The 25,395-nt window shown below is 44.9% G+C and overlaps 1 protein-coding gene across 1 annotated transcript in view; it reads left to right on the top strand.

Annotated features, from left to right (window-relative positions):
* pcloa (piccolo presynaptic cytomatrix protein a) overlaps window positions 1-25,395 on the top strand; it is a 677,428-nt gene that overhangs the window by 590,275 nt on the left and 61,758 nt on the right. Inside the window, exon 22 of the mRNA XM_070898375.1 lies at window positions 25,240-25,378. Within this exon, the coding sequence (XP_070754476.1) occupies window positions 25,240-25,378 (139 nt within the window). The remainder of the gene's footprint in view (window positions 1-25,239; window positions 25,379-25,395) is intronic.

Below are 25,395 nucleotides of genomic sequence, written 5' to 3'. Positions count from 1 at the left end.
TCCTTTCCTGATATGTATACCCTCGCATTTCTGGCATCATCCTTGTAAATCTCTGCACCCTCTCCAGTGCCTCTATATCCTTTTTATAATATGGCGACCAGAACTGTGCGCAGTGCTCCAAGTGTGGTCTAACCAAGGTTCGATACAGGTTTAGCATATCTTCCCTACTTTTTAATTCTATCCCTCTAGAAATAAACCCTAATGCTTGGTTTGCTTTTTATGGCCTTGCTAACCTGTGTCACAACGTTTAGTGATTTGTGTATTGGTATCTGAGATCCCTTTGTTCCTCTACCCCACCCAGTTTGAAAGTTTATTAATGTCCCCCTGTAATTTGTCGCAGTCCCCCCCTCAGGATTGGCTATCCCCCAATTTGGTGTTGTCCTCAAATTCAGAAATTGTGTTTTTGATTTCAAATTCTAAATTGTTAATATAAGTTGTGAACAACAGTGGTCCCAGCACTGATCCTTGTGGAACACCACGACCCACCTTCTGCCTCTGTGAATAGCTGCCCTTTACCCCTACTCTCTGCTTTCTGTCTTGAAGCCAGCTAGCGATCCATTCTGTTACTTGTCCCCTGACTCCACATTCTCTGACATTGTTCATCAGTCTATTATGGGGCACCTTATCGAAGGCCTTTTGAAAATCTAGATAAATTACATCGACTGCATTACCATTGTCTACTCTCTCTGTTACCTCTTCAAAAAATTCACTGAGGTTGGTCAAGCAAGACTTTCTCTTTTGAAATCCATGCTGGCTATTTATCTTTTGTCTGTCTGGTGCACAAACAGTTCTGATGTCAAATATTGATACAGGCTTATTTTTATAAAGTTATTAAGGTTTTTTGATGAGGTAACAGAGAGGGTTGATGAGGGCAATGCGGTTGATGTGATGTACATGGACTTCCAAAAGGCATTTGACAAAGTGCTACCTAATAGGCTTGCAGCAAAATTGAAGCCCGTGGAATAAACGCACAGCGGCAGTATGGATACGGAATTGGCTCAGTGACAGGAAGCAGAGAGTAATGGTGAATGGATGTTTTTCAGACTGGAGGAAGGTATACGGTGGTGCTCCCCAGGGGCCGGTACTGGGATCACTGCTTTTCTTGATATATATTAATGACACAGGGCACTATTTCAAAATTTTTAGATGAGACAAAACTTGGAAGTATAGTGAACAGCGAGGACGATAGCTTTAGACCTCAAGAAGACAGACAGGCTGGTGGGATGGGCGGACATATGGCAGATGGAATTTAACGCAGAAAGTGCGAAATGATACATTTTGGTAGGAGAGGCAATATAAAATAAAGGGTACAATTCCAAAGGGAGTGCAGGAACAGAGAGACCTGGGGATATATGGGCATAAATCATTGGAGTTGGCAGGGCAGGTTGAGAAAGCGATTTAAAAAGCTTACGGGATCCTGGGCTTCATAAATAGAGGCATAGGGCTGGATTTTAGGCTTTTTGGATTATGGGGCATTAATCGTGAAGCGTTAGTTAGCAAGCTGAAAATAGTTTGCACCTCCGACTGCAAGTTTCGGTGAAAATGTAAGTTGAAGGAGCGTTGGTGTTAAGTCAGGCGTTACACAACGGACTTTGTGCACGAGCTGAAACTTGCGATGGTAAAGAAGTTTCCTTGTTGTTTAGTGCCGTGCTACGTAACGGTGTGTATTGTATGGTTTTATTTTGCTGGGGGTTGTTTTTGTGACATTGTTGCAATAACATTTCTGACTCATCAATTGCCTTGGTATCTTGTGCATCATTACAACGGTCACTGGAGATGTGCCTTTATGGGGACACCCAGCGTGCCCAGGATTAGCTCCATCCCTCAGTTTCCTCCATTTCGGAGCCGGTGCATTACGAGCCGGCGACATGCGAATGTTGGTCTGGCAGCATCTCCACGCTGCCTCCCCGTGGATCAGGGGGCTATCCAATGGGGGCCTCGCCAGGCTCCTCTTCATCATCCTCCTCCTCCTGAGGTGGGCCTGCAATCTCTACGGGCAATCCCTGGCCCCTCATGGCCAAGTTGTGCAACATGCAGCACACCACAATGAATTTGGAAACCTGTTGAGGGGAGTATTGAAGGCTGCCTCCAGAGCGGTCCAGGCATCGGTTTGCCTGTTGGAGACGGCATATCTCTGTCAGCACTTCCTTTCGGGAGCATAACCTTCTCACACACTGCTCCTCAGAGAGCTGGAGGTCTGAATGTTGGTGCCTTTAAACCCGTGGGGGGTAAGCCCTCCTCCCCGGACATCTTTGGCCTCTCCTCATCTGTGGGCCGACATGGCCAAGAATCCTTCTTCTAGCTTGACACCACCTGGCTATAGCATGAAACATGATACGCTGGTGAACTAGTAATGCCCCCATTACATTCTCTCACTGAAGTTGTAACGACACTGTAATGGCAGATAACATTTCTGTTTGTAAGTCGGAGCTTCACGCAGCATGATGTGAACAACGATTGTAGTCAATATGAGCTGTGATGTGGGATCCTCATCCCGCCAGTTAAATATGCTGCCAATACCACCTGCCGCATCCTGGGACCGTCTGGTGTTTTCAGGCGTTTCCTGGGACGGGCGTTAAATGAGGCGTTAAGGCTGAATGTTCCATCTGGGGCACTAGTGCTGTGTTGCACGACAATTGACGTCATCATCGCGCTAAAAATGGAGGGCAACGCGGTAACTTTTTGCACCGATGCAAACCAATAGCTGAATCTTCCGGCCAGGCGATAAATCCTGGACGCCTGGCATAACGCCCAAAAACAGCATTTAACATCCCACCGGGGCACCAACCAAGGCACAAATGAGCTGAAAATCCAGCCCACAGAGTACAAAAGCAAGGAAGTTATGATGAACCTGTACAAAACACTGGTTCAGCCTCAATTTGAGTATTGTGTCCAATTCTGGGCACCGCACTTTAGGAAGGTTGTGAAGGCCTTAGAGAGGGTGCAGGAAAGATTTACGAGAATGGTTCCAGGGATGAGGGACTTCAGTTACGTGGATAGACTGGAGAAGCTGGGGTTGTTCTCCTTGGAGCAGAGAAGGTTGAGAGGAGATTTGATCGAGGTGTTCAAAATCATGAGCGGTCTGGACAGAGTAAATCGAGAGAAACTGTTCCCATTGGTGGAGGGGTCGAGAACCAGAGGACACAGATTTAAGACGATTGGCAGAAGAACCAAAGGCGACATGAGGAAAAACGTTTTTACGCAGCGAGTGGTTAGGATCTGGAATGTGCTGCCTGAGAGGGTGGTGGAGGCAGACTCAATCGTGGCTTTCAAAAGGGAGCAAAGGTAAAATAATTGCAGGGTTACAGGGAAAGGACGGGGGGAGTGGGACTGACTGAGGTGCTCTTGCAGAGAGCCGGCATGGGCCAAATGGCCGCCTCCTGTGCTGTAACCGTTCTGTGATTCTAAATTGGAGATTGTGAGCAATGGTTAAACAGCGAGTGAGGAAAATCGAGGACTATTTCTTTGTAAAATATACCGTGGTTAAAGGGCTCAGTCGGAAAGGGTCAAGCAACCTAATTGAAGTTTCCAGATACACCTACAATGCAGGCACTATGATATCTATATTCCTGTTTGCACAAAAAAAACAAATCAACAAACAGTCTTGAGGTGCACAGCAGAACAATTGGGATATCATAGTTACTGGTCTGGTCATAGGAGCTTCAAATATCATAAACATTAAGGAAGAAAGTATCTCTGGGATAAAATATAAAAACATTGAAGCAATATATTTCTTCTCCTTAGCAAGCTTGCCAGTTTTAAGACTCCTTTGTGGGGCCATCTTTAACTATCTTTATATTATAGCGCTGACCCACGAGGCAGCCCAGTGCAGTTATATTAACAAGGCAGGGCTGGTGCATCCAGTAGCGCAAAGCACCACTTCAGTTGTTGATTTTTACCCTAACACATGGACTTTTGACAACCCTGCATGTGTAAACTTGCAAACACACAGTTGAATGTTGTCATTGGTTCTGAAATCTGCCACAAGGTACAGGGATCATATTAGGGAGAAAGTAAAGAACAGTAACTGAAAACCAATCAAATACAAGATACTAAGTGTAATGCTCAAAGGTCACATGCTCCAAAGGGATCCCTTAGCTAATGTCACCAGAAAGTGTGCATTTCACTGTATAGTGAAGAAAATTGAGGTGCAGCAGGAATTTAGTGACAGTTTGACACAATACAATATTCGATAAAAATTGACGTAATCTTCTGATATAATCCTGGACAACAGATGTAAACAGAATTTCTGACCTTGCTTTGAAGAAAAACGAGCAGATTGGCTCTGGCATTGCCTGCAGTGAGTTGGAGTACGACCTGGAGAGTTTGAGCTCTGAGCAGCACTGGAGTTAGGGCAACAAGGGAGAAGTAAACCACAGGCACAGCAAAGGGTCAGAAAGTCACTGCAATCAAACCAATAGACCAGAAAGTAGCACAGGTAGAGCACCAATAGCAAGCACGACCAGCAAGGGGACGAGAAAGTGACCACGTCACCATAAATCTGTACCAAGTTCAGGTGAATATTAAAAATCACATAACACTATTCACAGAGCTCGGAGTTCACTGATGACCCTGGCCAACATTCCACCCTTAGGCAGCACAATCAAAAATGCAGATTAACGGGCCAATTGTCTCATTATTGTTCTTTACCAACATAATAAGCCACTAAGACATAATAATTTATTTTCTGTAACATGCTATGCGATGTTTCTGAGCGATGTAATAAGGCACTACATCAATGCAAGTTAAAAAAAAATTTTTAACATGGTAACTGGTAATAAAGAACATATTTTATCCCCCAAAAAATGACCAAGAGCCAATTAACAAAAAATCACAACTTGAAAGTCTCATCTTCCAGCACTGGAACACTGAATGTATGAATAATGTGGATTTCTACGACATAATTAATGACTGTCGTGTCAGCCATAATTCAGATGCTAATTTCTGCTTATTTATCAACAAACATTATTTTGGGGTTCAGCAGCGTCACCATTATAATGTATGGCTCAGTGTACAATGTACACATATCAGGGTATGACAGTCATGTCTGTCATCATTACCACAGTAACGATAAAGAAAGAACCTCAAGAAAAATTAAGCATTTATTTCCTTTTGATAGATTTATGGTGGGGCAGACAATAATCAAGGGAATAATGGAGGCATGTGAAAAAGGAACGGCAGTAATCATGGGGGGTTTTTAACCTACATATCGATTGGTCAAATCAAATTGCATGGGGTAGCCTTGAGGAGGAATTCATAGAATGCATATGGGATTGTTTCTTAGAACAGTATGTTACAGAACCGACAAGGGAGCAAGCTATCTTTGATCTGGTCCTGTGTAATGAGACAGGAATAATAAACGGTCTCCGAGTAAAAGATCCTCTCGGAATGAGTGATCACAGTATGGTTGAATTTGTAATACAGATTGAGGGTGTGGAAGTAGTGTCTCAAACGAGCGTACGATGCTTAAACAAAGGGAACTACAGTGGGATGAGGGCAGAGTTGGCTAAAGTAGACTGGGAACACAGACTAAACGGTGGCACAATTGAGGAACAGTGGAGGACTTTTAAGGAGCTCTTTCATAGTGCTCAACAAAAATATATTCCAGTGAAAAAGAAGGACGGGAAGAGAAGGGATAACCAGCCGTGGATAACCAAGGAAATAAAGGAGAGTATCAAATTAAAAACCAATGCGTAAAAGGTGGCCAAGGTGAGTGGGAAACTAGAAGATTGGGAAAATTTAAAACGACAGCAAAGAATGACGAAGAAAGCAATAAAGAAAGGAAAGATAGATTACGAAAGTAAGCTTGCGCAAAACATAAAAACAGATAGTAAAAGCTTTTACCGATATATAAAATGGAAAAGAGTGACGAAAGTAAATGTTGGTCCCTTAGAAGATGAGAAGGGGGATTTAATAATGGGAAATGTGGAAATGGCTGAGACCTTAAACAATTATTTTGCTTCGGTCTTCACAGTGGAAGACACAAAAACCATGCCAAAAATTGCTGGTCACGGGAATGTGGGAAGGGAGGATCTTGAGATAATCACTATTACACTATCACTAGGGGGGTAGTGCTGGACAGGGTAATGGGACTCAAGGTAGACAAGTCCCCTGGTCCTGATGAAATGCATCCCAGGGTATTAAAAGAGATGGCGGAAGTTATAGCAGATGCATTCGTTATAATCTACCAAAATTCTCTGGACTCGAGGGAGGTACCAGCGGATTGGAAAGCAGTTAATGTAACGCCTCTGTTTAAAAAGGGGGGCAGACAAAAGGCAGGTAACGTCTGTAGTGGGGAAAATGCTTGAAACTATCATTAAGGAAGAAATAGCGGGACATCTAGATAGGAATAGTGCAATCAAGCAGACGCAGCATGGATTCATGAAGGGGAAATCACGTTGAACTAATTTACTGGAATTCTTTGAGGATATAACGAGCATGGTGGATAGAGGTGTACAAATGGATGTGGTATATTTAGATTTCCAAAAGGCATTCGATAAGGTGCCACACAAAAGGTGGCTGCAGAAGATAAAGGTACGCAAAGTCAGAGGAAATGTATTCGCATAGATCGAGTATTGGCTGGCGAACAGAAAGCAGAGAGTCGGGATAAATGGGTCCTTTTCGGGTTGGAAATCGGTGGTTAGTGGTGTGCCACAGGGATCGGTGCTGGGACCACAACTGTTTACAATATACATAGATGACCTGGAAGAGGGGACAGAGTGTCGTGTAACAAAATTTGCAGATGTCACAAAAATTAGTGGGAAAGCGGGTTGTGTAGAGGACACAGAGAGGCTGCAAAGAGATTTAGATAGGTTAAGCGAATGGGCGAAGGTTTAGCAGATGGAATACAATGTCGGAAAGTGTGAGGTCATCCATCTTGGGGAAAAAAAACAGTAAAAGGGAATATTATTTGAATGGGGAGAAATTACAACATGCTGCGGTGCAGAGGGACCTGGGGGTCCTTGTGCATGAATCCCGAAAAGTTAGTTTGCAGGTACAGCAGGTAATCAGGAAGGCGAATGGAATGTTGACCTTCATTGCGAGAGGGAGGTCCTGTTGCAACTGTACAGGGTATTGGTGAGGCCGCACCTGGAGTACTGCATGCAGTTTTGGTCACCTTACTTAAGGAAGGATATACTAGCTTTGGAGCGGGTACGGAGACGATTCACAAGGCTGATTCCGGAGATGAGCGGGTTACCTTATGATGATAGATTGAGTAGACTGGGTCTTTACTCGTTGGAGTTCAGAAGGATGAGTGGTGATCTGATAGAAACATTTAAAATAATGAAAGGGATAGACAAGATAGAGGCAGAGAGGTTGTCTCCACTGGTCGGGGAGATGAGAACGAGGGGGCACAGCCTCAAAATATGGGGGAGCCAAATTAAAACCGAGTTGAGAAGGAATTTCTTCTCCCAGAGGGTTGTGAATCTGTGGAATTCTCTGCCCAAGGAAGCAGTTGAGGCTACCTCATTTTAATGTATTCAAATCACAGATAGATAGATTTTTAACTAATAAGGGAATTAAGGGTTATGGGGAGCGGGCGGGTAAGTGGAGCTGAGTCCACGGCCAGATCAACCATGATCAGAGGGGCTAGATAGCCGACTCCTGTTCCTAATTCTTATATTCTTATGTTCTTATGAAATCATGCTGCCAATAGATGAGTGTAACTGAACTAGCGACTGGGCGCACCCCTAACCCTAACCCTAACCCTCACACTAACACTGCCCCGAACCCTCACACGAACACTGCCCCTAACCCTAACCCTCACACTAACACTGCCCCGAACCCTCACACGAACACTGCCCCTAACCCTAACCCTCACACTAACACTGCCCCTAACCCTCACACCAACACTGCCACTAACCCTCTCACGAACACTGCCCCTAACCCTAACCCTCACACTAACACTGACCCTAACCCTCACACGAACACTGCCCCTAACCCTAACCCTCACACGAACACTGCCCCAAACCCTAACCCTCACACTAACACTGACCCTAACCCTCACACGAACACTGCCCCAAACCATAACCCTCACACTAACAGAGCCCCAAACCCTAACCCTCACACTAACACTGACCCTAACCCTCACACGAACACTGCCCCTAACCCTAACCCTCACACTAACACTGCCCCTAACCCTCACACTAACACTGCCCCAAACCCTAACCCTCACACTAACACTGACCCTAACCCTCACACTAACACTGACCCTAACCCTCACACGAACACTGCCCCGAAGCCTAACCCTCACACTAACACTGCCCCTAACCCTCACACAAACACTGCCCCTAACCCTCTCACGAACACTGCCCCTAACCCTAACCCTCACACTAACACTGACCCTAACCCTCACACGAACACTGCCCCTAACCCTAACCCTCACACGAACACTGCCCCAAACCCTAACCCTCACACTAACACTGACCCTAACCCTCACACGAACACTGCCCCTAACCCTAACCCTCACACTAACACTGCCCCTAACCCTCACACTAACACTGCCCCAAACCCTAACCCTCACACTAACACTGACCCTAACCCTCACACTAACACTGACCCTAACCCTCACACGAACACTGCCCCTAAGCCTAACCCTCACACTAACACTGACCCTAACCCTAACCCTCACACTAACACTGACCCTTACCCTCACACTAACACTGACCCTAACCCTCACATGAACACTGCCCCTAACCCTAACTCTCACACTAACACTGACTCTAACCCTCACACTAACACTGACCCTAACGCTCACACTAACACTGCCCCTAACCCTAACCCTCACACTAACACTGCCCCTCACCCTAACACTAATACTGACCCGAACCCTCACACTAACACTGACCCTAACGCTCACACTAACACTGCCCCTAACCCTCACACTAACACTGACCCTAACCCTCACACTAACACTGCCCCTAACCCTAACCCTCACACTAACACTGCCCCTAACCCTAACCCTCACACTAACACTGACCCTAACCCTAACCCTCACACTAACACTGACCCTAACCCTCACACTAACACTGCCCCTAACCCTAACCCTCACACTAACACTGACCCTAACCCTCACACGAACACTGCCCCTAACCCTAACCCTCACACGAACACTGCCCCTAACCCTAACCCTCACACTAACACTGACCCTAACCCTCACACGAACACTGCCCCTAACCCTAACCCTCACACGAACACTGCCCCTAACCCTAACCCTAACCCTCACACGAACACTGCCCCTAACCCTAACCCTCACACTAACACTGCCCCGAACCCTCACACGAACACTAACCCTAACCCTAACCCTCACACTAACACTGACCCTAACCCTCACACGAACACTGACCCTAACCCTAACCCTCACACTAACATTGACCCTAACGCTCACACTAACACTGCCCCTAACCCTAACCCTAACCCTCACACTAACACTGACCCTAACCCTAACCCTCACACTAACACTGACCCTAACCCTCACACTAACATTGACCCTAACGCTCACACTAACACTGCCCCTAACCCTAACACTCACACTAACATTGACCCTAACGCTCACACTAACACTGCCCCTAACCCTAACACTCACACTAACACTGCCCCTAACCCTCACACGAACACTGCCCCTAACCCTCACACGAACACTGCCCCTAACCCTAACCCTCACACTAACAGTGACCCTAACCCTCACACTAACACTGCCCCTAACCCTAACACTCACACTAACACTGCCCCTAACCCTCACACGAACACTGCCCCTAACCCTAACCCTCACACTAACACTGACCCTAACCCTCACACTAACACTGACCCTAACCCTAACCCTCACACTAACACTAACACTGACCCTAACCCTAACCCTCACACGAACACTGCCCCAAACCCTAACCCTCACACTAACACTGCCCCTCACCCTCACACGAACACTGCCCCTAACCCTAACCCTCACACTAACACTGCCCCTAATCCTAACACTCACACTAACACTGCCCCTAACCCTCACACGAACACTGCCCCTAACCCTAACCCTCACACTAACACTGACCCTAACCCTAACCCTCACACTAACACTGACCCTAATCCTAACCCTCACACTAACACTGACCCTAACGCTCACACTAACACTGCCCCTAACCCTAACCCTCACACTAACACTGACCCTAACCCTAACCCTCACACTAACACTGACCCGAACCCTAACCCTCACACTAACACTGACCCTAACCCTAACCCTCACACTAACACTGACCCTAACGCTCACACTAACACTGCCCCTAACCCTAACCCTCACACTAACACTGACCCTAACCCTCACACTAACACTGCCCCAAACCCTAACCCTCACACTAACACTGACCCGAACCCTCACACGAACACTGCCCCAAACCCTAACCCTCACACTAACACTGACCCTAACCCTCACACTAACACTGCCCCTAACCCTAACCCTCACACTAACACTGACCCTAACCCTCACACTAACACTGACCCTAACCCTCACACGAACACTGCCCCTAACCCTAACCCTCACACTAACACTGACCCTAACCCTCACACTAACACTGCCCCAAACCCTAACCCTCACACTAACACTGACCCTAACCCTAACCCTCACACTAACACTGACCCTAACGCTCACACTAACACTGCCCCTAACCCTAACCCTCACACTAACACTGCCCCTCACCCTCACACTAACACTGCCCCTAACCCTAACCCTCACACGAACACTGCCCCTAACCCTAACCCTCACACTAACACTGACCCTAACGCTCACACTAACACTGCCCCTAACCCTAACCCTCACACTAACACTGACCCTCACCCTCACACGAACACTGCCCCTAACCCTAACCCTCACACTAACACTGACCCTAACGCTCACACTAACACTGACCCTAACGCTCACACTAACACTGCCACTAACCCTAACCCTCACAGTAACACTGCCCCTCACCCTCACACGAACACTGCCCCTAACCCTAACCCTCACACTAACACTGCCCCTAACCCTCACACTAACACTGCCCCTAACCCTAACACTCACACTAACACTGCCCCTAACCCTCACACGAACACTGCCCCTAACCCTCACACTAACACTGCCCCTAACCCTAACCCTCACACTAACACTGCCCCTAACCCTAACACTCACACTAACACTGCCCCTAACCCTCACACAAACACTGCCCCTAACCCTAACCCTCACACTAACACTGCCCCTCACCCTCACACGAACACTGCCCCTAACCCTAACCCTAACCCTCACACTAACACTGCCCCTAACCCTCACACTAACACTGCCCCTAACCCTAACACTAACACTGCCCCTAACCCTAACCCTCACACTAACACTGCCCCTAACCCTAACACTCACACTAACACTGCCCCTAACCCTCACACAAACACTGCCCCTAACCCTAACCCTCACACTAACACTGACCCTAACGCTCACACTAACACTGCCCCTAACCCTAACCCTCACACTAACACTGCCCCTAACCCTCACACTAACACTGCCCCTAACCCTCACACAAACACTGCCCCTAACCCTAACCCTCACACTAACACTGACCCTAACGCTCACACTAACACTGACCCTAACCCTAACCCTCACACTAACACTGCCCCTAACCCTCACACTAACACTGCCCCTAACCCTAACCCTCACACTAACACTGCCCCTAACCCTCACACTAACACTGCCCCTAACCCTAACACTCACACTAACACTGCCCCTAACCCTCACACAAACACTGCCCCTAACCCTAATCCTCACACTAACACTGACCCTAACGCTCACACTAACACTGCCCCTAACCCTAACCCTCACACGAACACTGCCCCTAACCCTAACCCTCACACGAACACTGCCCCTAACCCTAACCCTCACACGAACACTGCCCCTAACCCTAACCCTCACACGAACACTGCCCCTAACCCTAACACTCACACTAACACTGCCCCTAACCCTAACCCTCACACTAACACTGCCCCTAACCCTAACCCTCACACTAACACTGACCCTAACCTTCACACGAACACTGCCCCTAACCCTAACCCTCACACGAACACTGCCCCTAACCCTAACACTCACACTAACACTGCCCCTAACCCTAACCCTCACACTAACACTGACCCTAACGCTCACACTAACACTGCCCCTAACCCTAACCCTCACACTAACACTGACCCTAACCTTCACACAAACACTGCCCCTAACCCTCACACGAACACTGCCCCTAACCCTAACACTCACACTAACACTGACGCTAACCCTCACACGAACACTGCCATTAACCCTAACCCTCACACTAACACTGACCCTAACCCTCACACTAACACTGACCCTAACCCTCACACTAACACTGACCCTAACGCTCACACTAACACTGCCCCTAACCCTAACCCTCACACTAACACTGCCCCTCACCCTAACACTAATACTGACCCGAACCCTCACACTAACACTGACCCTAACGCTCACACGAACACTGCCCCTAACCCTAACCCTCACACTAACACTGCCCCTAACCCTCACACTAACACTGACCCTAACCCTCACACTAACACTGACCCTAACGCTCACACTAACACTGCCCCTAACCCTAACCCTCACACTAACACTGCCCCTCACCCTAACACTAATACTGACCCGAACCCTCACACTAACACTGACCCTAACGCTCACACGAACACTGCCCCTAACCCTAACCCTCACACTAACACTGCCCCTAACCCTAACCCTCACACTAACACTGACCCTAACCCTCACACGAACACTGACCCTAACCCTAACCCTAACCCTTACACTAACACTGACCATAACCCTCACACTAACACTGACCCTGACCCTAACCATAACCCTAACCCTAACCCTCACACTAACACTGACCCTAACCCTCACACTAACACTGATCCTAACCCTCACACGAACACTGCCCCTAACCCTAACCCTAACTCTCACACTAACACTGACCCTAAACCTGTTGTGCGAGGTTCCTTGGGGAAGAGTGACCATAATATGGTCGAATTCTTCATTAAGATGGAGAGTCACACAGTGAATTCAGAGACTCGGGTCCTGAACTTAAAGAAAGATAACTTCGATGGTATGATTCGTGAATTGGCTAGGATAGACTGGCGAATGATACTTAAACGGTTGACGGTGGATAAGCAATGGAAGACCTTTAAAGATCACATGGATGAACTTCAAAAATTGTACATCCCTGTCTGACATAAAAATAAAACAGGGAAGGTGGCTCAACTGTGGCTACCAAGGGGAATTAGGGATAGTGTTAAATCTAAGGAAGATGCATATAAATTGGCCAGAAAAATCAGCAAACCTGAGGACTGGGAGAAATTTAGAATTCAGCAGAGGAGGACAAAGGGTTTAATTAGGAAGGGGAAAATAGAGTATGAGAGTAAGCTTGCAGGGAACATAAAAACTGACTGCAAAAGCTTCTATAGATATGTGAAGAGAAAAAGATTAGTGAAGACAAATGTAGGTCCCTTGCAGTCAGAAAGAGGTGAATTTATATTGGGGAAAAAAAGAAATGGCAGACCAAGTGAACAAATACTTTGGTTCTGTCTTCACGAAAGAAGACACAAATAACCTTCCGGAAATACTAGGGGACCGAGGGTCTCGCAAGAAGGAGGATCTGAAGGAAATCATTATTAGTCAGGAAATTGTGTTCGGGAAATTGATGGGATTGAAGGCCGATAAATCCGTGGGGCCTCATAGTCTGCATCCCAGTGTATTTAAAGGAAGTGGCCCTAGAAATAATGGATGCATTGGTGGTCATTTTCCAACATTCTATAGACTCTGGATCATTTCCTATGGATTGAAGGGTAAATAATGTAACCCCACTTTTTAAAAAGCACGGAGAGAGAAAACAGGGAATTATAAACCAGTTAGCCTGACATCGGTAGTGGGGAAAATGTTGGAATCAATTATTAAAGATATAATAGCAGCGCATTTGGAAAGCATTGACAGGATCGGTCCAAGTCAGCATGGATTTATGAAAGGGAAATCATGCTTGACAAATCTTCCAGAATTTTTTGAGGATGTAACTTGTAGAGTGGACAAGGGAGAACCAGTGGATGTGGTGTATTTGGAATTTCAAAAGGATTTTGACAAGGTCCCACAAAAGAGATTAGTGTGCAAAATTAAAGCATGTGGTATTGGGGGTAATGTACTGACGTGGATAGAGAACCAGTTAGCAGAGAAGAAGCAAAGAGTAGGAATAAACGGGTCCTTTTCAGAATGGCAGGCAGTGACTAGTGGGGTACCGCAAGGTTCAGTGCTGGGACCCCAGCTATTTACAATATACATTAATGATTTAGACAAAGGAATTGAATGTAATATCTCCAAGTTTGCAGATGAAACTGGGTGGCAGTGTGAGCTGTGAGGAGGACGCTAAGAGGCTGCAGGGTGACTTGGACAGGTTAGGTGTATGGGCAAATGCATGGCAGATGCAGTATAATGTAGATAAATATGAGGTTATCCACTTTGATGGCAAAAACAGGAAGGCAGAATATCTGAATGGTGACAGATTAGGAAAAGGGGAGGTGCAACGAGACCTGGGTGTCATGGTACATCAGTCATTGAAAGTTGGCATGCAGGTACAGCAGGCGGTGAAGAAGGCAAATGACATGTTGGCCTTCATAGCGAGAGGATTTGAGTATAGGAGCAGGGAGGTCTTACTGCAGTTTTACAGGGACTTGGTGAGGCCACACCTTGAATATTGTGTACAGTTTTGGTCTCCTAATCTGAGGAAGGACATTCTTGCTATTGAGGGAGTGCAGTGAAGGTTCACCGGACTGATTCCCGGGATTGTAGGACTAACATATGAAGAAAGATTTGATCGACGAGGCTTATATTCACTGGAATTTTGAAGAATGAGAGGGGATCTCATAGAAACATATAACATTCTGATGGGATTGGACAGGTTAGATGCAGGAAGAATGTTCCCGATGTTGGGGAACTCCAGGACCAGGGGACACAGGCTTATGAAAAGGGGTAAGTCATTTAGGACCAGGATGAAGAAAAACCTCTTCACTCAGAGAATTGTGAACCTGTGGAATTCTCTACCACAGAGAGTTGTTGATGCCAGTTCGTTATATATATTCAAAAGGGAGTGAGATGTGGCCCTTCTGGCTAAAGGGATCAAGGGGTATGGAGAGAAAGCAGGAATGGAGTATTGAAGTTGCATAATCAGCCATGATAATATTGAATGGTGGTGCAGGCTCGAAGGGCCAAATGGCCTACTCCTGCACCTATTTTCTATGTTACTAACCCTCACACTAACCCTAATTGCTGACAATAGATGCGTGTTACTGAACTAGTGACTGGGTACACCCCTCCCCTAACCCTACTCATCCTAACCCTAACTCAGTAAAACCTTGCGGATAGCTGGCGGAGGCTGATGCCGTGTCAGGTTAGTGTAAAACTTGTATACATTTGTCCCAGTGGATCAACAGTATTCTTCCGGGCCGCACAGTAACCGTATTGGCTGCTTCCCTCAGGGTTACCCCCTTCCCACCCGCAAACCCCATTCTATGTTTCTATGAGTCGATTTGGGCCAAATTGGGAATCGAACCTGCTCTGTACGGTTCAGCGACACAATCGTATTAAGTTAACCATCAGCAGAGCTTGTCACTGTTTTAAAAGGAAAATCACAACTCAGAATATTTCTGCCATTAACAGAACCTCCTCGTCATTACTGCCTTGAAGCAATCCGAGGCCTCAACAGTACAAGAATAAAACTCGGTGCTGCTTCACCTTAGTCAGCATTTCTCAGCCCGGCCTGTGAGTTAACATTTGCTGATGGATATCAGCATTTTAACAGGCTGCGGTATATTTTGGTTAAGTCGCCCCAAAGAACGACTAAAAGAATGATTAAGAAAGGGAAGATAGACTATGAAAGTAAACTAGCGCAAAATATAAAAACAATAGCAAGAGTTTATAGATATATAAAAAGGAAAAGAGTAGCTAAAGTAAATGTTGATCACTTCGAGGACGAGACCGGGGAATTAGTGATGGGGAACATGGAGATGGCAGAAACTCTGAACAAATATTTTGTATCAGTCTTTACGGTAGAGGACACGAACAATATTCCGACAGTGGATAGTCTAGGGGCTATGGGGGGTGGAGGAACTTAACACAATCACAATCACTAAGGAAGTGGTACTCAGTAAGATAACGGGACTAAAGGCAGATAAATCCCCTCGACCTGATGGCTTGCATCCTAGGGTCTTAAGAGAAGTAGCGGCAGGGATTGTGGATGCATTGGTTGTAATTTACCAAAATTCCCTGGATTCTAGGGAGGTCCCAGCAGATTGGAAAACTGCAAATGTAAGGCCCCTATTTAAAAAAGGAGGCAGACAAAAAGCAGGAAACTATAGACCAGTTAGCCTAACATCTGTGGTTGGGAAAATGTTGGAGTCCATTATTAAAGAAGCAGTAGCAGGACATTTGGATAAGCAAAATTTGGTCAACATGGATTTATGAAGTGGAAGTCATGATTGACAAATTTGCTAGTGTTCTTTGAGAATGTAACGAACAGGGTGGATAAAGGGGAACCAGTGGATGTGTATTTGGACTTCCAGAAGGCATTTGACAAGGTGCCACATAAAAGGTTACTGCACAAGATCAAAGTTCACGGGGTTGGGGGTAATATATTAGCATGGATAGAGGATTGGCTAACTAACAGAAAACAGAGAGTCAGGATAAATGGTTCATTCTCTGGTTGGCAATCAGTAACTAGTGGGGTGCTGCAGGGATCACTGCTGGGACCCCAACTATTTACAATCTATATTAGCGACTTGGAAGAAGAGACTGAGTGTAACGTAACCAAGTTTGCTGACGATACAAAGGTGGGAGGAAAAGCAATGGATGAGGAGGACACAAAAAATCTGGACAGGCTAAGTGGGTGGGCAAAAATTTGGCAGATGGAGTATAATGTTGGTAAGTGTGAGGTCATGAACTTTGGCAGAAAAAAATCAAAGAGCAGGTTATTATTTAAATGGAGAAAGATTGCAAAGTGCTGCAGTACAGTGGGACCTGGGGGTACTTGTACATCAAACACAAATGCAGGTACAACAAATGATCAGGAAGGCCAATGGTATCTTGGCCTTTAGTGGAAAGGGGATGGTGTATAAAAGCAGGGAAGTCTTGCTACAGCTATATAAGGTATTGGTGAGGTCACACCTGGAATACCTCATGCAGTTTTGGTTTCCATATTTATGAAAGGATATACTTGCTTTGGAGGCAGTTCAGAGAAGGTTCACTAGATTGATTCTGGGGATGAGGGGGTGGACTTATGAGGAAAGGTTGAGTAGGTTGGGCCTCTACTCATTGGAATTCAGAAGAATGAGAGATTATCTTATCGAAATGTATAAGTTTATGAGGGGGCTTGACAAGGTGGATGCAGAGAGAACGTTTCCACTGGTCGGGGGAGACTAGAACTAGAGGGCACGATCTTAGAATAAGGGGCCACGCATTTAAAACAGAGATGAAGAGAAATTTCTTCTATGGAATTCGCTGCCTCAGAAAGCTGTGGAAGCTGGGACAGTAAATAAATTTAAGACAGAAATAGACAGCTTCTTAAACGATAAGAGGTTATGGGAAATGGGCGGGGAAGTGGAGCTGAGCCCAAGATCAGATCAGCCATGATCTTATTAAATGGCAGAGCAGGCTCGAGGGGCCAAATGGCCGACTCCTGCTCATATTTCTTATGTCCTTATTATATCCCGGGAGTTGCTCACACGGAGTTTCACATTTGTGCAAGTGAAGGAAGATCGACACAAATGACAAAAATGCTGATAATATTGTGTGCCTGTGCAGAGATTGGGGAAACGCACACATCATTAACTGGTCAGCAGAGATAGGTAAAACTATTTATTTTAGATTAGTCAGCCCTGTGCTTAGTAACTGCTGAAAACGGTTATAAAAGGTAAACGGTTTACAATATCTGGAAGAATAACTTACCATTAAATGGAACCATCTTAATATAAAGAACAGGTAGGGAGATACTCAGCTGCCTTGCCGTGTCCATTGCCTCTGCCCAGGACTCCCTGTCAGTTGTTGGTATTTAAGTTGTCAGCTTTTTAGGGCTATTCAGCTCTTTTGAAGATGTATAGTATATAAGCACTAACAGAATATTGTCGTTGAATTTAGCAAGCTAAAGAAAAAGATGTAGGAACATAGAATCATAGAAATTTACGGCACAGAAGGAGGCCATTTGGCCCATCCTGTCTGTGCCGTTCCAAAGTCACGCAGCGCAGTGGACTGGAGAGCCACATCACGCACAAGACTGATTGGAGCAACAGGATAGTTAATTAATTAATTGCTAGAATTGCTGAGTGTTAAACCAGACATTCACGTGTATACTGACAACAGAAAAGAAAGACTTGGATTGCACCTTATTACATCTCAAAAACAGCTCACAGTGCTTCACATACAATCAATTAATACAATTAATTAACATACAGTATGTTGGCAGATGCTGTAGCCATTTTGCGTACAAGATCTTTCAAACAAACAAAAGCTGCTGCACCTCAATATTCTGCAGCAATCCAAAAAAAATAGCATTGAATATCAATGGCCAAACATCACTGACTTATCTGTCTGTGGATCACCATCCTCGACAGTACCATCACCTCAGCTCTTCAGTACACTGAGTTTCAAATGCTGAGCTAATGATCATCTACTGAACTCGGATGGTTGGGCCATGCCACTTTTCCATTTCTGCTCCCTACAATTTCTCTTAATTTGTCTTGTTTTTCCAGAAACTAGGGTCAAAGCTGTGAATCATCTGCCATCATTAGTTGCCACTTTTATCTTAATACCTAATCTAAAATCTCCATTTGAGTGTGTTCACAACTTTCTGTGATGTTAAATGTCACTCTGGATGGAGCCATTCCTAAAGTAGAAAACAATTTTGGTAGCATTGAGAGCAGAATATTGGCCTATTTGCCAACCCTAACCCGAACCCGAAATGCAGTAGCTTGTACCTGTATAGTTAATGCAGGAATGTAACTGAAGTTCATAGTAATTGAGGTTAGGCAGTTGATTGAAGGCAACCTTTAGCTCACTCACTGTGAATCTGCTAGTTCACAATAGATATTCATTTACACTTTAAAAAAGTTTATATTTGTAATCCTGATTTGAACGTCCGTGGGGTACATTCCATGCAGTTCTGTGTAATAGCATAAAGCCTCTTTCAAGCACCTTGAATTGGCTGAAAATATCCATCAATTGAAATTAAAGGGTACAAGATCTCCAATCTAACTGGTGGCAACATTTTCCTCAATTCTGATTGAAGGACAGGTGAGCTTGATTGAGAATATATGGCATTGTACTGAACTCAGGTAGAGAGGTTCTAAAACTGCATAATGTTCATAAAGAAATGTAAAATATTGCTCACAGCAGCCCTCCTCTCTAGGCATCTGTAAAATGGGACTAAATAGAACATCTTTTTGTAGATTACAGTTAAGAATAGAAAGCCTAATACACGGGTTCAACCTCAATCGCCGTAATTGTCTGTTAATTGAAAAATCCTGAGCAATAAATCAGATTTCAGTTTCCAGGTACAGTGTCACTCCTGCTTTCTGTAAAATTGGACATTTCACATATCTTCAACACTTTGCTCTTGAGTTTATAATGTGCCAACACTGATTTGCAGAAATGAAAGATTCACCCATGTTCCTTGTATTGTGTCTATAATGTCGGCTGGTGAATGAAGTTAATACAGCCTGTCGCACTTTATTGCACAGAACATATGAATAAAAGAATATTACATTAAAATGGCAATTATCTTGTGGCCAGAAGGTGCTGGGCAATTTTAGAGCAGTTTTGAAATGTATTTGCCTTTAAAAGAAAGGAAGTCAAATTTATGGAGTACTTCTGACGTTACACAGTGGTCAAAAATAATAATAAAAAGTAGAACCTAACATGCCTTGTAGCATGCAAAGATAATAGAATCATTAAAATGTATACTTGCTAGTTTGAACGACTGATGAATGGCCAGGCTCCTTAGTGTCGGGGGGACAGCGTCAAGGTTCAGAAATAGTAAGATGAGGAAAATCGAGAATGATGGTGATATGATCCCCAGCTTGGGATTTTAAAGTTGTAGATTGTGGGAAGACTAAAGGAGGTGAAGTTACACAGTTTTGAGGTGTTGGAAAGTATGAGATGTTAGCTGTGATAACAGAATGTAGGTGTGTCAGCTAGGAGACCCAAGTCTGAATTCTATTTACAACTCATATTTACAACCAACCACCTGGGAAATAGGGAGTGGGGCAAATACTGGCCTCAGTAGCTCACCTGGGGAAGGGGCACTTGGCCAAGGTGGCATTTCTTACCTAATTGTTTCAGCACACATCCTGCTGAATCAGTCACGGATATTGTCCACGGAGATGAAAGTAGGTGAAATAACCTGCCTCCGTTACCGAGGGAAAGGAACGCATGGGAAAAAAATTACAATAAATTAAATGTAAAGCCAGAGCTCGCTGGAAGAGATAGAGAGGAAGACGAAGCAGAAAAAGGGATGTGTGACAGATGTCAGGTCGAGAATACAAGTGAGAACCAGGCTGAATATAGAAAGTTCAGAGGGGAAGTGGAAAAGGAAATGAGAGGCAAAGAGAGAGTATTAGAATAGATTGGCAGCCAACATAAAAAGGAATCCAAAAGTCGTCATAGGCATATAAATAGTAAATGGGTAGGAAGAGGGGTGGGGCCGATTAGGGACCAAAAAGGAGACCTACACATGGAGGCAGAGGGCATGGCTGAGGGACTAAATGAGTACTTTGCATCTGTCTTCACCAAGGGAGAAGATGCTGCCAAAGTGAAAGAGGCAGGATTTGAGATATGAAATTGATGAGGAGATGCGAGAAAGGCTGGCTATATTTAAGTAGATAAGTCACCAGACCAGATGGGAATCATCCTAGGATGCTGAGGGAAGTAAAAATGGAAATTGTGGGGGCACTGGCCATAACCTTCCAATTCTCCTTGGATATGGGGCTGGTGCCAGAGGACTGGAGAATTGCAAGTGTTACACCCTTGTTCAAAAAAGGGTATAAAGTTAAACCCAGAAACTACAGGCCAGTCAGTTTAACCTCGGTAGTGGGGAAGCTTTTAGAAACGATAATCTGGGACAAAATTAAATGTCACTTGGATAAGTTTGGATTAATTAAGGAAAGCCAGCATGGATTTGTTAAAGGGTAATCATGTTTAACTAAATTGATTGAGTTTTTTGATGAGATAACAGAGAGGGTTGATGAGGGCAATGTGGATGACGTGTTGTATGTGGATTTCCAAAAGGCTTTCGACAAAGTGCCACATAATAGGCTTACCGGCAAAATTGAAGCCCATGGAATAAAAGGGGCAGTGGCAGCATGGATACAGAATTGGCTCAGTGACTGGAAACAGAGAGTAGTGGTGAACGGTTGTTTCTCGGACTGGAGGAAGATATAGTGGTGTTCCCCAGGGGTCGGTACTGGGACCACTGTTTTTCTTGATATATATTAATCTTAGATGTGTGTGTACAGGGCACAATTTCAAAATTTGCAGATGACACAAAACCTGGAAGTATAGTGAACAGTGAGGAGGATATTGATAGACTTCAGGAAGACTTAGACAGGCTGGTGGGATGGGCGGACACGGGGCAGATGAAATCTAATGCATAAAATTGTGAAGTGATACATGTTGTTAGGAAGAATGAGGAGAGGCAATATAAACTAAAGAGTATAATTCAAAAGTGGGTGCATGAACAGAGAGACCTGGGGGTATATGTGCACAAATTGTTGAGGATGGCAGGGCAGGTTTAGAAAGTGGTTAAAAAGCTTATGGGATCCTGGGCTTCATAGAATACAACAGCAAGGCACGATCATCAGGGAGCGGCCACAGGAGCAACCAGCAGGATTTCGAGGAGCGGCCCATAAAAGGGCGCGATCGTTTGCGATAAAGGCCAAGATACCATTGGCCTTCCTGATCACTTGCTGTACTTGCATACTATCCTTTTTTGTTTCATGCATAAATACCCCCAGGTCCCGCTGTACTGCAGCACTTTGCAATCTTTCTCCATTTAAATAATAACTTCCTCCTTGATTTTTTTTCTGCCAAAGTGCATGACCTCACACTTTCCAACATTATACTCCATCTGCCAAATTTTTGCCCACTCACTTGGCCTGTCTATGTTCTTCTGCAGAATTTTTGTGTCCTCCTCACACATTGCTTTTCCTCCCATCTTTGTATCATCAGCAAACTTGGCTATATTACACTCAGTCCCTTCTTCGAAGTCGTTAGTATAGATTGTAAATAGTTGGGGTCCCAGCACTGATCCTTGCGGCACCCCACTAGTTACTGGTTGCCAACCAGAGATTGAACCATTTATCCAGACTCTCTGTTCTCTGTTAGTTAGCCAATCCTCTATCCATGCTAATATATTACCCCCAACCCCGTGAACTTTGATCTTGTGCAGTAACCTTTTACGTGGCACCTTATCAAATGCCTTCTAGAAGTCCAAATACACCACATCCCTGGTTCCCCTTTATCCACCCTGTTCATTACATCCTCAAAGAACTCCAGCAAATTTGTCAAACATGACTTCCCCTTCATAAATCCATGCTGACTCTGCCTGACCGAATTTTGCTTTTCCAAATGTTCTGCTACTGCTTCTTTAATAATGGACTCCAACATTTTCCCAACCACAGATATTCGGCTAACTGGTCTATAGTTTCCTGCTTTTTGTCTATTCTATTGAAGTCATTGATTCCAGGACTCATTTGGTAGGGTTGATCTCTGGAGTTGCAAGGTAAGATTTATCCACCAATGAGGGAACAGCGCTGAAAACTGTCACGTGGGCCTTCAATATTAAAACAGTTAACCCAGCAGTATTGCCAGTGTAACGGACATTGCAGTAAATACAAGAAGAGCATTGCATGAAGGAGGGTCAATAACCGAGGCTAGGACGGTTTTGACAGAAGCATGTACTTCTATAATGAATTGGACATCACCAAGGTCCAGGTGATTGGAGCGTGGGCAGGTACAGCAGGAGCGGCGAGGTCGGGGCGAAGAAGCAGCGAGTGATCGTGGAGCGACGTGATCGGGGTCCTGGAGAACCGAAGACCCAGGGGCAGCACGGGCCAGCCCACACTGCGATATGTGAGCGCACTAGGTCTGTGCAGCAGAGCTGGTCTCCAGTAGTCTTGGTTAATTCTTGCCACTGAACCAAGACCGAGCTCTGTCAAGCTCGTGTGTTGGCTGGTGTGCAACGGCCACCACACGTTAAAAAAATCCACGCACAGGCATCTTCCACCCTTGGCATTTAGGGTTAGGGTTAGAGTTAGGGTATGTAGTTCGGGACCTGGAATGTCAGGTTAAAACACCTGTGGACTCATCCCTTTTTGGTGTGGAAGCAAGTCATCCTCGATACCAGGGACTGCCTAAGAAGAAGATACTCCTAATTCAATGGCTCTGACATTATGAGTTGTGACTCACTGTACACCAATCTAACCCACCAAAACTCTAGATTTACCAAAACATTCCCAGCCTTGGCAATGCTCTGTTTGTATTGTTGTGGTGTCGGTGTTATCTGGTAATACTGCCGGGTTCTACTGTCTGAATTTCACAAATCTGGCAGGTTGACTCCTAGCTCTGCTCCCTCAGTTGGTACAATGAGGCCCTTTGGTCAGTTTCAAGCTGCCATTATTACTGCCCTATATATAATGTGCCCAATGGAACCAACACTGTGTTCTGATCTATCGAAAGAATGAGAGAGTTATGCAGATTGCATCATGGACAGAGCAGTGATATCCTGAAGTATGGAAGAGGTGCAAATTACTTTCTCTTTTATTGTAAATTAATTACCAATTGGTGATCGACACCATTCTTACTTTTGACATCCTTTCTTTCATTTGTGATTTCCTTCCACATTTTCTTTTCTTTCAATGCCATTCGTCCATCAAATTGACTTCACTTTTGGTTTCTTAAAAAGTTTTAAACTGACATTTGGAAAGTCAGCAAATCACTTTGTTTTGTTGTGTCCTTCACCTTTCAAACAACCTGACAGGAAACTATTTGAAGGTACAGTATTTCCATCTCCAAATGATATTCGGAGGCTCCATAGAAACTGCTGATGTCCTGCTGCCAATAATCTGCTTTTACAGCAAGTGCACTTCTAATATAAAACATCAATTGGAATGTCACCCTTACCATGATAGCTGGAACCCTGATCACAGAAGCTTTTGTACTTTGACCCTGTTCCATTGACAACAGAAAGCTGCCAGACTTTGATCATGTGAAGAGTACATGTGACAGCACGATCATGGACCAGATTGCAGAAAGCAGTTTTTATTTTTACTGAGATGTACAATTATGAAAAAATAAATTAAAATTGCTTAAAAATAAAAATTAACTAGACTACTTTGAAAGAAAGAAGAGCAATTTTAGGAGTTCACTAAATGGAAAGATTGTGCTCCCACAATCCACAATATAAGAATTTCTCTGCATTTCCCTCGTCCGGAACACTGGTGCTCAGACTCAATAAATAGTGTCTGCCTTACTAACCATGTAATGTAAGTAGTGTATGACTATATATATATTATAACCGTGTAACTTAATCCAAAGTGTAGAGGGAGTGTCCTCCTGGTTTGGGGTAATGAACAGTTTCTGATAAAATTAATTCCATTTTTGTAAAAGAATATGCCAATATGTTAATATTAATGTAAACTTGATGTAACAGATGATTTCAATTGAGATTCATTATCGAAGCTGAGATTAAGAGTGCCACAATATTATGAAAAATGTCACTCATACTTTGGAGAAGTTTGTATTATAGTATATACAGTCAAACATAATTATTAAGGAGCTGTGACGATTTACACAGCCTGCCTTATCAGAAGATTTAGCCTTGTTACTGAGTGTGCTGAAGAGTGTTCCTGTTAGGAGGGGGTGGGGAGGGAGGGGTGAGGAGGAGGGGGGAGGGTTGGGGTGGGGGTGGGGGAGGGGCGGGTGGGGAAGGGGATGGGGGAGGGAAGGGGGAGGGTTGGGGGGTGCAAGTCGCTAATGACGAGGATCTGTTGTAATGAAGTACAATTGTGTTCCTCACATCCATTAATGCCTGTAACAAACGCCCTTCATTGAGAGTTTTCAGACTTGCCTGTAACATGTCTGGCCGAGAATGGTGAACATTTGTATTTGGAGCTAACTGTGAATAAACCATTGTTGTGCTCTCTATATAGCGAGATCAACCAGTCACAGGACCACTGAGTCTTCCATCTCCACTGCCTCATCCATCAGCAGTGTTGGAAGTGGCTACAGTGTCGACAGTGAAGGCAGCATGACAGGAGGGGAATACACAGTCTTCGCTGCCCCTCAAATGTAAGTTAACTAAACAC

This window comes from Pristiophorus japonicus, chromosome 13 (assembly GCF_044704955.1).
Source record: "Pristiophorus japonicus isolate sPriJap1 chromosome 13, sPriJap1.hap1, whole genome shotgun sequence".
Taxonomy (NCBI): Eukaryota; Metazoa; Chordata; class Chondrichthyes; family Pristiophoridae; genus Pristiophorus; species Pristiophorus japonicus.
The sequence above is the reverse complement of the archived record's forward strand: the minus strand, read 5'-3'. Positions and strand labels throughout refer to the sequence as shown.